Raw genomic sequence first — 17,966 nt, forward strand, 5'->3', positions numbered from 1 at the left:
GGTTGATGGTTAGGACGGACCAGACAAGTTGAAAATTTTTTTTCTGCATCACTTTTGCAGTGTGTGGTTTGTGCTGTCATGAAATAGGACAACTTTTTCCTATTGACAAGTGCCAGATGTTTTTTTTGTTTTTTTCATTCATATGCTTCAATTGCCCAACATACAAGTTTATACTTCGTGCTTGAGTATCCCATTAGTCTCATAGTAAAATTTTTCTTCCATGGATGTTAGGTTTTGAGGTAGATTGTGGAATTTATCTTTAACTCACTGCCTCCTGCATTTATTGTCATAAGAAATCCATTTTTCATCACTTGCTATATTAAAAAAGGGTTCGTTTCACTGTATTAAAAGATGACTCGTTACAATGAAAAGATGATTTGCCTTATTTTTCTTAAGGAATGACAGACTTAGATGCTTAGTCTGTTAATCTTAGCCATCCTTTCTAAGTATAGGCATATGGCAGGCTGTGTAGTGAGTTTATCAATTTACAAGTGCATAGAGGATCATTCTTCATTAAAATGCTTAAAACTTTTTCATCCATGTTTGATAGGAGCCCAGTTCAAAAAAATCTTTCTAGACGAATTTCTTGACAATCTGTTATAACATATCAACTGCATATTTTCCATACTGTATCTACTGCACCATTTTCTTGTTTCAACTACCACAAAACATGTTGACTATGCAGCCTCATTCCATATTGGTTTATAATTTTACAAATGATAAACAGCTTTGAAAAATAGACCTTTTATTGAAATAATTATACCAAAATTTGAAATTTTTCCAAATAATTATGAAAATTATGAATCAACTTAATATTTTCGTCAACTGTTGTTTTTTTTTTTTTCCTTTGTCTTTTTTTTACATTTTTTTTTCTTGATATTTATATGTACTAGTGCATACTCTATCACCAAATATGAGTAAAAGAATGCTTCAGCAGTGTTTTTACTCATTTATCTAAATACTAGCTTGGGTGCACGGCGTTGTCTGGATGTTTGGAGGTAGGCATGTAGGTTCTAACCCGTACCGCAAAGGAGGAAAAGAATGTGAAAAAAAAGTGACGTCTTTGCTGTTGCACCCATCGCCAATCTGGAAGTGGTCAATATTTAAATTAAGGCTAGTCAATCGAAAAGAGGATGACTTTCAAAAACATCATTGAAAAAAAAAAAGTAACCCTTCCCTGTAGAAAAGGGGACAGTTAAGGGTGAAGGAATTAATGTTTCTAGCCAATTTTTCGATATTTGTTGTCCGAAAAGTTGAGCTTTAAACAATACCAATTTCGTTAAAAATCTGTCGCCTCTGTTCAAAGTTTTAGGTAGACATACATTTAAACAGACAGGTGAGATTTATATTATAGATTTTACTTAAATATTTATATAAAATTGTGGACTTACATCAAGTTTTTTTTTTTTTTTTTTTTTTTACATAAATTATCATTTCTGATGACCTAAAGGAAAAAAAAAAAAAACTTTTTATTACAGAGTAGAGGATTTCTTTCTGAATTTATTTTAGGTAGAAAGGTAAGTCTGAGATAGTTGCTCGACTTGCTATTGGCATTCTTGCATCCTCTCACCACATGTTTCATCCTGGGGGTTAAAAAGTATGTGCTTAACTTGCTAGCTTTTTTGCCAGACAGGGTGGATGTACATATTTATATACATATAAATATACAAACAAATACACATCAGTCTTTTATTATAGAGTAAAGGTTGTTCAGAAAATACTGGTCAATTTTTTTTTTTTTTTTTTTTTTCCAACTAGGTTTCAGTTGCTAATTCTGTGAATTTTGTTTTTATAAAGTTTACATTCCTATTAATTTATATGTATTCATTAATTCCCAATTATTTCTTTGATAATACAACTTTAAAGCATATAAGCCCCTAATAACTGCCTTAAAGAAATAAAATAAAAATAACAATAAACAAGAAGTTGTGTTAAGAGAAAGTACAGAAGTAATGGATTGACAGAGGCTGGTATCTTACATCTACTGCTTTCTCATAATGATTCTATTCATCGACAATCGAGCAGATCACATAACAGATGAAAAGAGAAGAAATATATATAAGAACAAGTAGTTAATAAAACATGTTAAAAACACTTTGAAAAAGAGTTAAAAACATTTAATTTTAAAAAAAGGAAGCACAAAATAAGTGGATAGTCCTTAATTCGCAGAGTTTCAAAGAAATACTTTCCTTCTCATCAGAGAGTAGGATTTAGCAAAATGCGGGATCAGATTTTGCTTGCAAAAGTATTTAATGAAACTACAAGTAAATAATAGGTCTTACTTGGCAACAAATAGTGAAGCAGAGGGAATAGGGTAAAGAAAAACATGATTTCACGTGAATGGATATTCTGATGAAGGGTAAAATATCCAATAACGGTAAAATCCAAAAAAGTTGATTAAATTTCCATTTCTACAAGTAAAATCCAAGGGAATCGCGTAATTGGAAGATGGTCCAAAGTAATCCAAAAGGTAGAAATCTGTGGAATAATTAAATTCACAAGGAAATGAGGTCAAATAATATTAAAAGATAAGACATGCGTAGAAAGAGAAATGGAAGAATTTAAAACACGACTGTCATGGCTAATTTAAGAAAATATATATGCTCGTTTCCAAGAACTATCCATCTGTGGAACACAATACTATTGAGTTGCTCCCCAGCTGACTACAACATGATCGTTTTCAAGTCGAATGTTAATAAATTGTTGAGCCATCTTCTAAATAATACCAATCTTCATGATACTATACCACCACCCACTTAACAAAAACATTAACTTTTATCCTCAAGTGTACTTTGGGCCTTGATAAGCAGTTACTTTAGAACCTGGAACAGTCCATACAGTAATAAAATAGGGTAGAAAATAAATTTAAAAATTTTTATATAATCTGAGTTTAAACTGTCATACTTTTTCTCAAACAATGAAACCTTTATACAAAACTAAGAACTTTTTTTGAGTCAAAATATGCAGCATCGATCATGCAAGACCACAAGATAAAATAGTGAGGATCAAGCCGTGGGTTGTTCATTGGGAATTGAACACGGAGTGTTCCACTTAGAAGATAGAATCTTATTTTTGTGCTATGACAAAATTTCAACTGTTTGTTTTATGTGGGTGTTTTCTTGTTTTTTTTAATTAGCTCGACAAAGCATAAAGCCACTTGATGACGTAAGCGTAAGGAGTTAAAATTCTCAAAATAACGAATAGAAACTTTCCTCCCAGGGAGAGAGTAAAGTTGATGCGATTAGTTGAGACCATATTGAGTGTTCAGCAAAAGAGAAAAGATTAGTGTTGGAGTCATTTGATTAAGAAGTTTGAAGACTTGTTAATTAGAATTCAAGATTTTGTTTTGTGTGTGTGTACGCATTTTCAACTTTCACTACTGCAAAACTTATTTTCAGAACCAAATGTAAATGGACATGGATGACAAATCTTGATTTTAGGCAACATTTAATAGAGTTCAAAATATTTTGAACTCTGTGTGTGAGGGAAGGGATCAAACCAGAGCTTTTCTAGTTTCAAGAGTTTGTGTTCGCTGTAAATAATGTTTTGTGGTTGCAATGAAGAGAATGTTGGCTCAAACTTACCTCGCGGAATTGTCATGATGAAAATACACTGCTTTTATAAAGAATCTCAAATAGATGATAGTGGTTTGGAGAAGTGACAATCATTATAAGAGAGAGAGTGTATAAAACTCGACAAACCTTTTTCTGCTTTTAAAGAATATTGAGGCTAATAAAGATGAGAATGGAGAAGGTTGTGAGCAAGGAAGCAAAAAATAGAATAAATTTGCTTATTTTGAATCCCAAATTAATGAATACATTTTTTGATATTTGCTAAAAGTATTGCATGTTTTCCAATTTGGAAACATTTTCAGTAACATATAGGGATTAAACTGTAAGTTTGATAGGATCTACAGTAAAAAAACAAACTTAAAAAATAAATTACAACTTTTATAAATTCTAACTAAAAAAACAATGCAGTAATTTAGATATCTGCATCAAAAATGCAATTTTTTGCCTATTTCATTTACATTTTTAATCCCTTTCCAAAAAATTATTAAAATAAAAATTTTAGTGGATTTTGTGAAGAGCATAATGTAAGCAATTTTATCATATTTGTGAAAAATTGCAATTTTTGTCAACAGTCATTAGTATTTAATTTGTGTTAAAAAAAAACTTATGGATTTTTTTAATTTTTAGCAAAATCTGACTTTTTAAAATTTTTGATTGTAGTTCTAAACCAGAGCCAGTTCTCTGTATTTGTAGTCTCATGACTAAAATATTGAAAAATATTAAGAAAATTCAAAGCCAAGAATCGGTGACAAAAACATACATCCTTTTTGAATGAACATGACGCTTTGTCGAAAGATGTTGCATGGATTATAGATCCCTTATATGCTTGGCATAAGAGACAGCATTCCACCATTTGCTTCACATTTGTATATCCTAAGCACTAGAGATTATGGTAGACTTAAGCTTGATTGTGTAAAAAGTAATCATTTCACGCAACCTGACTGATATCAACTCTTTGGGTTGGATAATATAAAGAGTAAACGTAAACCGTTGCCTGGTGTTGGCCATCCCAGAGTTTGGGACACTCACAACACCTTAAATCCCAAAACCGGATGAGGAAGCTCAATAATACAATGTTTTAGTATGTATTTATTATGTTTATATAATATACAATGTTTTTATATTTTTAGATAATATTTACAGTGAAATTTAAACTTTTTACAATAATAAAATATGTCAAACTAAAACCAAGTCGTTATTGCTGTTATTTAAATAAACAAGTGCTTCAATCAGCTGTTGCTTATGCTAACATGCACTTAAATATATACTGAATTACCTCCATTAGTATTGCAAATAGCCATTTATACATATGGATACTGAAATACTGTGTATTAGTATATAACTAGCTGACTGTGTCGGCTCACTATTGCTTCACAGCATTCGCTACTTGAAACATTAATTAAAAATAATAAACATTTCATAACTTTGTTGTAAATATAAATTTTTCTTTTCTTTGTATGTACATTAACATTATATTAATTTCAATATGAATGTATTAATGTTTTAAATGTGACCATAAAAACATGAAAAGAAAGAAATCGATATAAAAATAGATCATAACTTGTTGAAAGTCAAGTCAGTACTTCTAAAGAAAAGAACATTTTGGACACAAATCCTAAATATCTGTCCAGGAAACAAAACGGAGTGTAAAGTAAAGATTAGATACCCTGTAGCATAAGACGAAGATAAGCGAACATTTCAAGTGACACCGGTTGTTCGACCTTGACATTGCTGGTGGTTGTTTGTAGCAGACATGGTCAAATGTTCGCGAGCAAGATTTAAAAAAAAAATATATATTTACAAAAACGTTTTAAGATTTAAAAGTAAAAATAAATATTTACAAAATATTTTCTTTATTATTAAATATTTACAAAACTTTTAAGGATTAAAAAAAACAAGTTTTTGCTATTTATGCAAAACTTTTTAGTGTAAGTAACAAAACAAACATAAATTTTACAAAACAATTTAACAGAGAACTGAAAATATTTTTGGCCAAGCTCCAATCATCCAGGAAATATTTTCTTTGTTTGAAAAAGTAAATATCTCATTTAACGGGAAAGTCATGCTTGATCAGCCTTTGTAGGAAAAGTAATTTTTTGAGAAGAGATGGGCTCGAGATAAATCCCTATGACTAGAAACTGTTTGACCAACGTTTTGGGTGGTTAAAATATTAATCACACACACACACATAATCGTTAACAAAAGGCCAAAATCAGTCAAAGATGAAAAAGATTCCAGAAGATGGGAAGACGGTTATAGATATCACCTGGAATGAGAGTTGGAGCTGAGCATTTGAGAGAGGCAGTTGGTTTTTCTGAAGGAGGGCTAGCACGTAGAACTGCGTAATAGGACATGTTTCAGTCTGGTCAAGCAAAGAACTGCAAATCCGCCATTAAATCTTAGAAAGACGAGGAGTATTATTATTGTTTATAATCTGGACTTGTGGCTTTAGAGTGAGAATTCCTTTGTTGCAGGATTGACTGGATCAGATAACAACTTTGTTCCAAAAGTAAAACCTCCAATTTTTATTTTAATTCAAAAAGTTGACGAGCTACAAAGACGGGAGTAGTACCATTAAAATGAGCAACCTTTTGTGCTCCAGAATTTATCTTCCTATATAGTCACCACCATTTTCGATGCACTTTTGTCAGGAATTCAATGGTGCATCTTTGCTGCTGATGCACATCCATGATGGGGGTTGCTTTCTTAGAGTCTCACACCACTAATATCTGAAACAGAGATGAAACTTTCAGGTTACGAATGCATAAGTTCAGTCATAATAACAATGCAATTCGCAATTTCCTCTGATCTATTTAGGTGAAATAAAAATAGGAAGCATTAGTTTTGGAATGTGCATATATATATATATATTCAACTGCCTCTCTCAAATGCTCAGCTCCAACTCCCACTCCAGGAGATATCTATAACCGTCTTTTCATTTTCTAGAATCTTTTTCATCCTTGACTGATTTAAATTTTTATTTCTTGTTTAGAGGTGTAGGTTGGATTACCTCCCTTTGTTAGAATTATGATTCCACATTTATCTCCCTTGCAATCTCTTCCCAAAATTTCACAATTCCATGGTGGATATTTTTTAATATGACCAGTTTTTAATCACTGTTTTCCATAAACTTGCAACAACTAACTAACTTAATGGGTTTTTTTTGTCTTTTTTTTACTAAAACATGATTTTCAGTAAAGATAAGTTGCTTGGGAGTAATGTCAAACCATATCTCTCTTTAAATAATAATCAACCATAAGAAATTTACTGCTTTATCTTGCTTATTCACAAAATTCAATTGCTGTATTCATAAAACTATGAAATATCTTTTTCTTTTCATATTTCAGCCAAAATGTCTTCCCAGATACTACCAATTGTAGCTCCTTCTAAACTTTGTAGAGTCGCCAGTACTGCTTTTTTGTTAGAAGATCCACTTTTAATAAGAATTCCAATATATGACACAAGATTTTCCAAGGATGACTTCTCATCATTAAACTTCTTATTGGGTTGATAGCTGAAAAGAAAAAAGGATTTTGCATTCATTTAGTTTTGATTGTAATAAGTATTTTTTTTTTTTAAATAAATAACATCTACTTCTGAACATCCCAAGGAAAACTCAAACCTATACCTCATGCATATAAAGGGAAAGTTTCAGTAGTGCTCTGGAGGATTCTCTAGTTTTTGACGCCTTACTTAGAATATTGTGAGAAAACAATTACATAGGGTTGCTTTTAACAAAAACAATGTATAAAAAAACAAAAAAAAACTGCATGTGTGTGTAAATCTGACCCAAACTTCAATTCCATTAAATTTTCACTTTTTAAATTGTCATTAAAGTTAGAAACTTGTATTTCTTATAAAATCTATTAAATGAATGCTGTAAATGTAGCATTAAATGTGGCCATTTTTGACTCTTTCCATTACAAACTGGAGGCCAATTTCTAAGGATTTGATCATTGCCTTATATGGGTTTGTTTTATGATATATCAATCTTGGTGGTTTATTAATGCTGACCAAAATTCTTTTTAATTTTTAAATGATGAAAAATTATTTTTATAATTATTTCATTTGGTAGGAATTTCTGATTCCATTATTTTCTGCAGAGAAATAATTTATAGAAAGTAGGTCAAGTATCAAGTGGTAAATCATTATATAAAAACAAAATGTCTTTCAGGTCACACATCTGAAAATGTCTAGAATTGATTTTATTGAAAGAATAGATTTTACTGGTACATGTTCCACTGTAAATGGAGCATGACAGTAAATACAGGATGGAGCATTTTTATCTTGAAGATATGAGTGCGTTATATATATACGTGTGGCCTTTCTCAATCGGGCAATTTATCTACCCTTTCCCACTTTTCTATAACTCTGGTAGTTCTCATTGGTTGGATTTTTTCAGTCTATTATTTGTGTAGGTATTTCACTCAGTAAATTCTTTTCTAGGCCAAAGTTGGGGGAAAAAAGTTCCTTCCACTCCCTTAGTGAAAAAAAGGTAAATCTGGTGAGAATTAAATGCAGATTTCCTTCATCCATCTCCAATGCAATATTTAGTGTTTTTTATGTAGTTCCTGTGCCACATTTCAAAGTTTTCAATAGTTTGAGCATAATCCTGTTAAATTTATATATATATATATATACTGTATTAATAAATACAAGACTTCAAAAAACGAATTGGTAGCAACAAAAAGTGTATTTCATTATAGGTTACAATTGTTTCAAGACCGGTTGGACAATTTCAAGCATTATGGCGTTTGAAAATTTTCACATAACCAGCCTTTCTTCAGACTTCTTGAATAAAAAACACTTTAACAATAGAATATTATTTAAAGAAATTTCCCTTAAAGGAAATGAAGCATGCGAAAACATTTATCCTGGATGCATCCTTTGTCAAGAGCTTATTTAAATATTAATATATCACCTAATTTTCGTATCCTTATTTAAAAACCTATCATAAGAAGTTACACAAAATCCCGTAGCCATTTAATATCTTTTAATAATACTACTCATTGAATTCTTAAATTAGATTTCTATATTTCTTTATTTCACATAATTTTTTTTTTTTAATTTTTTTAATTCTATTTTTATATTTATAATATGGCCAGAACAACCTAGCTAAAACGTTACAGTTATTTTCAGTTTCGTAAACAACTTAACAATAAACTAGCAATTATTAAAAAATTAAATTAGCAATTAGTCCAACTGGTCTTGAAACAATTGTAACTTAAAATGAAATACACTTTTTGTTGCTACCAATTCCTTTTTTGAAGTCTTGGTTTTGTTAATACAGTATATTAATGCTCAATTATGAAATATGATAATTTTGTAGCTTACTTTTTAAGTCATCTCTTTTTGGCTTAAAATTCATTGGTATATGAAAATTTACAGAATTATATGAACCCAGTAAAATTCAGTATATTACAAACAAGTCTCTCTCTCTCTCTATATATATATATATATATATATATATATAATCTGAAGTTATTGTTTTCCAGAGGTTAAATGTTCAATACTCAAGTAGATTGCAAACTTTGCTTTCATATAAGCTGTATCGCCTGAAGAGGTTCCTAGTTACTGGTAACTAGCTGACTGAAACATGCTCATAACTGTGTAGCAATATATTACTGCTCATGTAAAAACAAATAAAGAGTATATATATATATATGTGTGTGTGTGTGTGATTGAAATACTCTCTCCATGTAAAAACAGTAAAATCCAAGTTTGAGAAATAAATGCCAATTAAGAAGAGAATAACAAATTACTTTTGTCTAAGAAAACAATTCTTCCATATTAACAAATGAAAGTGCAAAATTATTTTCTTTTGTGTTTATAGTGAAAATAATTGTTTTTTATACAAGTTTATACTCACATCCAACTGTAAAGAGAATTGGGTTTTTGCTGGTAAACTGGAACAAATTGATTTCCCCATTGAATCAGATGAGTTAAACAAGCAAAGAAAAGAGGAAATGATTGTTGGAGGATTTCAATTAAAATCGATTCGTTGCTTTGCCAAATTAGACTGAAAGAATGAAAAAAAAAAAAAGAATCTTTCATTAAATTCTTAATTTCTCACAGGAGACAAAATTTTTAAAATTTTTTTATTAATTTTTATATCTTTGGAGAATGTGAACTTTAAAATTAAAAAATAAAATTGAATACACTTGAAAATTATTTAGAGACATGTAATTTCCTAAGAAGCAATGGAGCTTTATTTATTTTTTAAAATTCATTTTAAATTGCTGTGGGTTTAAACACCTAAACAATAACAATTTTGTCCGATAAATTTTTAATATACTAACAATTTATTTCTGTATCAAGTTTAAAATGAAAACAAATTGAATGAAAATTCTTTAAATATTTATTTGAGCTCCAACTAATTTTTTTATATAAAAACAGTAATTGTAATCAAAATAAATTCTGTATTCTATAATAAAACGATGATGTATTTATATTTGTATGTAAATAAATATAAATCCGTCCTATTGGCAAGTGAAACATGTTCCTTTTTCTAGCCCTTGAATAAAATCATTGGCATTTATGGCAACGGAGTCATTAATCTAGGAAACTAAGAAAAAATATTTTGCAAGGGACAATTTAGGATGCTAAATAATCAAACGAACCATCAAACAATTTTAAGTAAAAAAAATCCTTGTCATGGAGTGGGTGCTACAAGCACCGAATAAACTTAATCTCAGAAATTGTCGAAGCAATACATGATGATCTCCACAAGTGCTAAATGAAGTTAGTTCCGAAAATTGCCGAAGTAGTTTATGAAAAGGAAACAAGTTAATTAACAAACTAAAAATTAAACCATGTTGGTTATAGTCAGTTAACATACTTCTTAACTTCCAATGTGACTGCTACTGGAAGCAGTGACATGGCAAAACAGTTTCTTTGCTTTTTCTTCTCACGCCTGGATCTTCCCTGTGCACATAATCTTTTTATTACATTTTTCCAATCATTCTTTTTTTATTTAATAATCATTGAAAAAATTTTTCTGTGTTATTTTAAATAAGAATTATTGAAATTAATTTTTTTTTTTTTTTAAATTATTGAAAACACTTTTTTAAATCTTTTAAAACTATTTTGGGAATATTATGTTGGACACGCTATTTTATGATGTTTGAAATTTTGTTATTTTGATTTCAATAATTTTATTTTTATACTTTCATAAATATATATTTATTATATAAATCCAAAAAACAACTTTTATTTTTAAAATTTAAAAAGCAAAACATTTTTATAATTTCATAATTATAAAATTTAAAAAAAAAAAAAACTTTTTAATTTTGTTATTAAAAGTGCAAATAAAGACTAATTGTGTTATTTTTATCTTTTTATAATTTTGTAATTTTTATTGTATACTTTTTAATAATGTCCTTTTCTTATATTTTATTGCAATAAATTGCTTCACAATAGAACAATAAAAGTGAAGGACTGATATGTCTTGTCACACTGGAAGTCAGGAAGTATGTTAGCTGACTATAACCACAATGTTAAGTAACAAAATAATTAACTATTAATTAATGTACACAAAACAAAAAAATAAACTCAACCATTTTTTTATTTTTGGTTATTTTACTTATTTCAACATATGTAAGCATATCAATATAATGTAAATGTGATTTTCAATTGTCTCTAATACGATATAGGCACCATATTTTTCACAAATTCTTATTTCTGAACTATTAATAAACATCCTGGTATATTCATTTTTGCTAAATTCATGGCTTCACACCAAAAGTAAATGCCAAAAAAATATTTTCAAATTAGAAAATAATTTGAAACTTATTTATGGAAATTATGTAGAATAAAAAAAATGTTTTTTAATTTTACTCACCTTGGACATTCAGATTGTGTAATAGATTTACACATTTTATCCTCAACGGCTGAATAAATCTGAGATGGAAGATTATCTGACAAATTGGCCAATTTATGTTGGTTTTGGTGCAAAAGATGCAAAAGAATGTTCTAGAAAAAAACAAACATTTATTTTCCTTCTTTCAATATTATTTTAATCAATTCCATTTTAAGTTTTATTTTGAATTAAACCTATTTTAAAAATTAAATTGCAGAAAGATCTTCATGATGCATGTACTTTCATAGAACGAAGATGCTATATTCCAAAATTCATATAAAATTAATCAAGTCTTTCTTATATAGAAAATCATTTTTAGCAACTTTAATAGTAAATTGTATCTACAGCATAATCACGTTGACACATTGGTACTCACCAGATCACCAAAGTTAAGAAATGATGAACCTGGCCATTACCAGATGGTTGACCATTTGGGAATAGTGGCTTCATCATAAAATTTGATTTTCTTAATTGAAAAAAACTTGATTAATTTACGTGATTTTTGGAATATATCTTTGTTTGATGATGAGTTATGTACATAATAAAGTTTTTATTTTTTTGTTTTGAAACTAGGTTGGTAAATGTTACTTCACGCTACAGCAGAACACCGATTATTCTAATTTGGTTTTCTAGAAGTATCCGAGGTCGCTGACAATGAATTTGATAATCAAACCTATCACAAATTTACCATTTGCATGGTATGAACCCTTGGACCCTGGGACTATTTTGCACAATTTCACTGCCTTCAGTAATGTTTTCTTATAGTGAATGGACTTATTACATCATGGAGGAATTTTTAGTAGACATTTGAAATAACAAGAAAGATAAAAAAAAAAACATAAAAAAATGGGATACATTTTTTTGTGTTACGTAGTTTTTGTGCTTTTTAATTGATCTAAAAAATTAAGTTTTCACAAGTGGTTTACAAAAATATATTTTTATGTTTTTCATTTTTTTTTTGGGGGGGGGTATTCAATTATAGAACTTGTTTAGTTTAACAGGTGTTTCTGCAGTTTAATTAACATTCAGGAGGGAGGGCGATTGAGAGGTGGTGGTGGCAGCACCCTAATGTAAACAAAATTTTTGTAAAATGTTAAATGGTATTCTACTCAGTAAGCTGCTCAATGATAAAGGTTAATGTGATGGATTGCTTGATAACTGAATCTTATCTTCCATGGCAAAATGTAAAATGATGTGGCACAAGGGTCGGAAAATGGGATTGAAGAAGCAGTGCTCTAGAGGAAGTGCACTCTGGCTTGCAAAAAATGCCTGTGCAACCTTGTTGGCATTTCACAGTAGGTGTGCCTCAGCCAGATAGCAAGAAATTAATCCCTTCTCAAAGAGAGAAGGCAAAGCCTGGGAGTACGGATCTCCTAGAACTGCACAGAACCAGCAATATACTGTAGTCAACAGTGAAAGGCATTTCAAAAATATTTTAGACTCTGTTGGGTTTGGTGCCGATTAGCTGAATGATGATGACTATTATGCCAGGTGTTTATTGGACTTGAGGATGATCATGTTGCAGCCCTCAGGGAAGTATTTAAAATTTTCATCTTTCATCTTTTAACCTCTTTGTCTCAGTGGCAACAGATTTCATCAATGGGAAATACTAAACCACTAAAAAAGAAAAGTTAAAAACCTTTTCACCAAAGACAAACTTTGCAAATGTCACTGAATAAAATTTGATCCTAGAGAAAAGTGCGTGTGGGGGGGGGGAAGAGCAAACTCACCCAACCAACTTCTGTTTTACTCAGGCTCATCACAATCTTATTCACTGCAATCGGCAACCTTATTGAATTAGAAGGAAACAATAAAAGAAACTTATAGTAAAAACAAAATAGAATTATTACAAGTTATAATTTTTGAATGTGTATTAAACATAAGTAAATAATTCAATTATTTACTTATGTTTCAGACTAATATTCTCATCTTTAGTTGTAATATTAAAACACAATGAGGCTAACAATTTAATAACAGCCAAAAATATTGTCTAAAACTATGAGGGAAGATGAAGCATGCAGTGTGTATAATGCAACAAGACAATTATTTTAAAAGGAGAAAAACAATGTTGGAAATGTTTAAAGATCGCAATCAGAGAACAGGAGAAAAATTCTATAACATCATTAAAAATGATTTTATGATTTTCTTAAATATTTACATTATTATTAATGAATATTATTGAATGAGGAAACATTTTGAGTAAAATTTGGAATTTCGTTTTTAAACACATCAGGTCGAATTTGGTGACCATTTTGTTTTCTTTTAGCTTATTCACATAATATTGATATATTTCAAGCCTACTTTTTTCAATTTTACATGCATAATACTAACTGGATTTTAAACGGAAATAATTCCTCATTATTTAAAATATAGCAAAACTATTTGTAGCCATTCTTCTTTGACTATTACATTTAAACATTGTCATTCTTGGATTTTTAAGTTAGACCCAAATAGCATTTAAGCTGACAAAGCAACTTTTGTTTCTGAAGAGCTAATTTTTATTAACAATAATATATTCACTATAATTTATTTAAAAAACAAACATTTTTAAATAACCAATTAAATATTAAATGTCAGGCGAAGCGATTCACTGAGCTGAATCAGGGTATCCCAAGCAATCCACATGGAGCGATATCTCAAGGAATAGACAAAACGTATGAACCCTTCATATCAAAAGGATATATCGCCCGAGATAAAGAAACTCGAGGGGAACCCATTAACATCCCAGTTCCTAGTGAAATGAAAGTAGATTGATTACGATTAGGGGCATAGGAAACCCATGATGGTCCTGTTATGCAAAGTCCACCTAGCATCAGACTGGAGCTCACGAGAAGTCACAGTAATTGATTATCTTCCAATGATTAGCGTGACCATGATATTAGGGAATTATGTCGCCAAAAGTCAAATTAAGCACCAAAAGTTAAACCAAATAATGGCAAGGTATGAGACAGAAAGAAGTAGGGGACGAGCATCCATAGGGATAACGATAAAAAGTAGGACAATAGCCAATATTTCCTCAATAACAGAGTGCTAATGAGGAAATGGAATGCTTCCAGGACAATGGAAGAAATCACGCGAGGACAAATAATGGTGTCTGATATATATATCGGGAGGACATTATGAAGGTCGCACATGAGATACCATTGGCAAGTCAGCTAGGAGTCAATAAGATGCTAGAAAAGCCGATCAGATACTTTTACAGGAATTGTGGGGATATAATAAAGAATTGTGGGGATATAATAAAGAAATTCTGCAGAACCTGTGGAGCATGCCAAAATACGGGAAAGCCCAATCCAAACATTCCCTCGACCCCACTCCAATCCATACCAGCAGTAGAAGAATCATTTAGTTGAATAATCAAAGATTGTGTGGGATCAATATCCAAAACCAGGACAGGTCACAAATTTATGTTAACTATACTGTGTGCATCCACGAGGTTCCCCAAGACAATCCCATTATGTAACATCTCGACGAAGAAGGTGGTAGATGCCCTGATAAATTTTTTTTAACAAAATGGGGCTAGTTAGAATCATACGGACCAACCAAGGGTCTAACTTTATGTCGAGCCTATTTAAGCAAGTTATAGAGTAATTGGAAATCACCGATATAAAGTCCAGCACGTATCACCCTCAGTCACAGGGAGCATTAGAACAATTTCATGCTACCTTGAAGACCATGTTAAGAGGCTATTGTGTGAAACACAATGCCGAATGAGACCAGGAGATCTCATTTGTGCTCTTCGCAGCTCAGTAAGCAATCCAGGAGTTGTTAGGATTCAATCCTTTCAAATAAGTCTTCGGTCATCAAGTGCTCACGGACTATTGAAAGTGATAAAAGAACAATGGATCAGTAATGCCGAATAATATATCAGATTACGTCACTAAGGTACGACAAACTTTAGCTGAAGCACAGAAATTGGCCAAGACTCACTTAAAGAATAGAGCTATGAAGGCCATATATAATAGAAAAGTAGTAAGAGAATTCGAGGTGGGGGAGAAAGTGTTAATACTCCTACCTTTAAATGGTCAACCGTTCAAGGCAAAATATCAATACACAATCGCTGAAAAGATAAGCCCTCTAAACTAAAGAGTACATACTCCTAAATGCAGAAGCAAGACACAAATATGTCATGTTAAAATGATAAAGAAATATTTTAGAAGAGTGGGAGAAAAATCAGTGCTGGCAGTGCCATGTCACAGCAAAGCTGCAAATGAAGAGTATCCTAAACGGGAAGGATCCACCCATTAAGTTAAAGAATTCAAAGATACTAGGAAACTTAGGGTGCAAACTTGCACATTTACTCCCAGAAGAAAGGCAGAGATTAAAGGAAATACTAATGGAATATAGAGACCTATTCGCTGATGTACATACATGTACAAAAGCAGCAGTGCATGATGTTGAGCTAAAAGAAACCAAACCAATCAGGCAACACCCATATCGTTTAAGTCCAAGAAAATTTGAGGCAATTAAAATGGAAATAGAATACATGTTAAAATATGAGATTATAAAGCTGAGTCAAAGCGAATAAGCATCACCATGCGTGCTGGTTGATAAACCTGACAAAATGGTAAGATTCTGTATGGACTATCGCAGAGTAAACACGGTAATCAAGGTGGATGCATACTCCATGCCCAGGATGGACAATTGCATAGATAAAATAGGCCATGCTAAATACATCACAAAATGTGACTCCTGAAGGAGTATTGGGGAATGTCCTTAACTGAAAGAGCCAAGCAATATTGGTTTTTATAAACTTCAGAAGGAACAGACCAATATCAGGTAATGCCATTCAGGATGAAGAATTCCCAAGCAAACGTTTGTGAGGTTAATAAACGCATGCCTTGCTGGGATTACAAATGTGGATACATATACAATGACACGAGGACAGAACATGTCAAAATGATCCAGCAAGTACTTCAGAGATTAAGAACAGCTAAATAAACAATTTGCCATGCCGAGGTTAAGTATTTAGAGTATGTAGTGGCCCATGGGAGAATCACCTCACTGAAGGCCAAGGTATAAGAAATAGAAAATTATCCAATACCAAGAAATGTCAGGAGCCTGAGGCAATTCCTGGGCATGGCAGGATATTACCGCCGATTCTGCAGAAATTTTGCAAATCTCACTACACTGCTAACAGAGTTGTTGAAAAAGTGTGAGATTTCAATGGACACCCGAGTGTCAAGAAGCGTTTGAGAAAATCAAACGAATGCTAAGTAGCAAACTAGTCTTAAAGTCTGCATCGTTTGATAAACCCTAGTGTAGTGGTAGATGCCAGCAATAATGAGATTGGAGCAGTCTTGTTACAGTCAGAGAGTGCAACACTTCATAGTTCCCACATTGAATTGCAATTTATCCTGAGTTGAATATATAAGTTATTTTGCTGAATTTTGTCGATAAGGATTAATAATTTAGATTATTTGGATTATTCAAACTATTGTTTTTATCTTGAGTGTTATTTGCACAATGTTTCGGCTGATGTAACCTTCAACCTTCTTCAAGTGTATCTTGTCATCGAATTCAGGACTCTGGAATTTTGTACGCTCTTAATTAATTCACAATTGTATTCTTAGTATCACCCGCACTGAGGATTGAACCTTTAACCTCTAGAAGAGTATCAATTACAACTGAATTTTACCCATGTACTTTATCAAGATTTTATGCAGATTTCCAAGACTGAAAGATTTGCAAGTTGAGCAAGAAGGAGGTCGGAGATTACATCAGCAAAAACGTGCAAATAACACGTAAGATGAGAACAGTAGTGCAATTCAAGTTGACTGATAATGAAAAACCTTGCACATGACAATTTTTTTCAAACATTATAATTTGAGGTTTTCTATCTATTATGCATACTTTACTCCATTTGAATAAAAAAAGCATTTGTTACAGTTTGGAAGTACTTATTTCGGCAACCAAGCAGTTATAAATGGATTCACCATAAGAAGAGTTGATTTAAAATGGCAAATCCATTGCAACAAATATAAAAAAACACAAAAAACTGATCATGATTATTAATTTTCTATCGAAGAAGAAATAGATGAATAATTATTTCCATTTTTGTTACTTTAAGTTATTTTGCATTGTCAAAGTTCTTAAACAGACAAACTCTCTGATTTCATGGGAATATCAAGTTCATAAGTGATCACCAGTCGCATGTAGATCCCAGTTAGGAGAGATGATGATGTTAGGAAGTACTGATGTTTTCCACATACAGCATCTTATATTCTCAAATGGTCACTCATCTAGTACTCATTAGGTTCAATGTTGCTTAACTTTGGTCGTCTAATGAGAACTGATGTGTCAGCATGATCATGCTAATTAAATTATGTTTGTAAAGTTATTAACTATTTCAGAATTTGTATTTAAATGTATCAAGACCACAAGATTTTAACAATACACTTCAGATAATCAGATTTTACTATTAAACTACAGTAACATGTTAAGTCAAATTTATTATTTGCATCTACCTGGCATTGGCTGGTAGCATATTTACTCACAATTTGATTTTTTTTAACTATGCCAAGATTGTTTTATCA

General features: G+C 31.0%; 1 protein-coding gene across 4 annotated transcripts in view; it reads right to left on the reverse strand.

The window, feature by feature from the left end:
- Positions 1 to 6,835: 6,835 nt before the first annotated feature.
- Positions 6,836 to 17,966, reverse strand: part of LOC145256323 (uncharacterized) — a 42,271-nt gene continuing 31,140 nt past the window's right edge. For all 4 annotated transcript variants that reach the window (XM_080115073.1, XM_080115083.1, XM_080115093.1 and 1 more), the window contains 4 exons: positions 13,161 to 13,218; positions 11,413 to 11,543; positions 9,442 to 9,591; positions 6,836 to 7,086 (listed from right to left, as the gene is read on the reverse strand). In XM_080115073.1, the coding sequence (XP_079971199.1) occupies positions 6,909 to 7,086; positions 9,442 to 9,591; positions 11,413 to 11,543; positions 13,161 to 13,218 (517 nt within the window). In that variant the 3' untranslated portion in view covers positions 6,836 to 6,908. The remainder of the gene's footprint in view (positions 7,087 to 9,441; positions 9,592 to 11,412; positions 11,544 to 13,160; positions 13,219 to 17,966) is intronic.

Source organism: Euprymna scolopes, chromosome 3 (genome assembly GCF_053919585.1).
Source record: "Euprymna scolopes isolate OS-2025 chromosome 3, ASM5391958v1, whole genome shotgun sequence".
Classification (NCBI taxonomy): Eukaryota; Metazoa; Mollusca; class Cephalopoda; order Sepiida; family Sepiolidae; genus Euprymna; species Euprymna scolopes.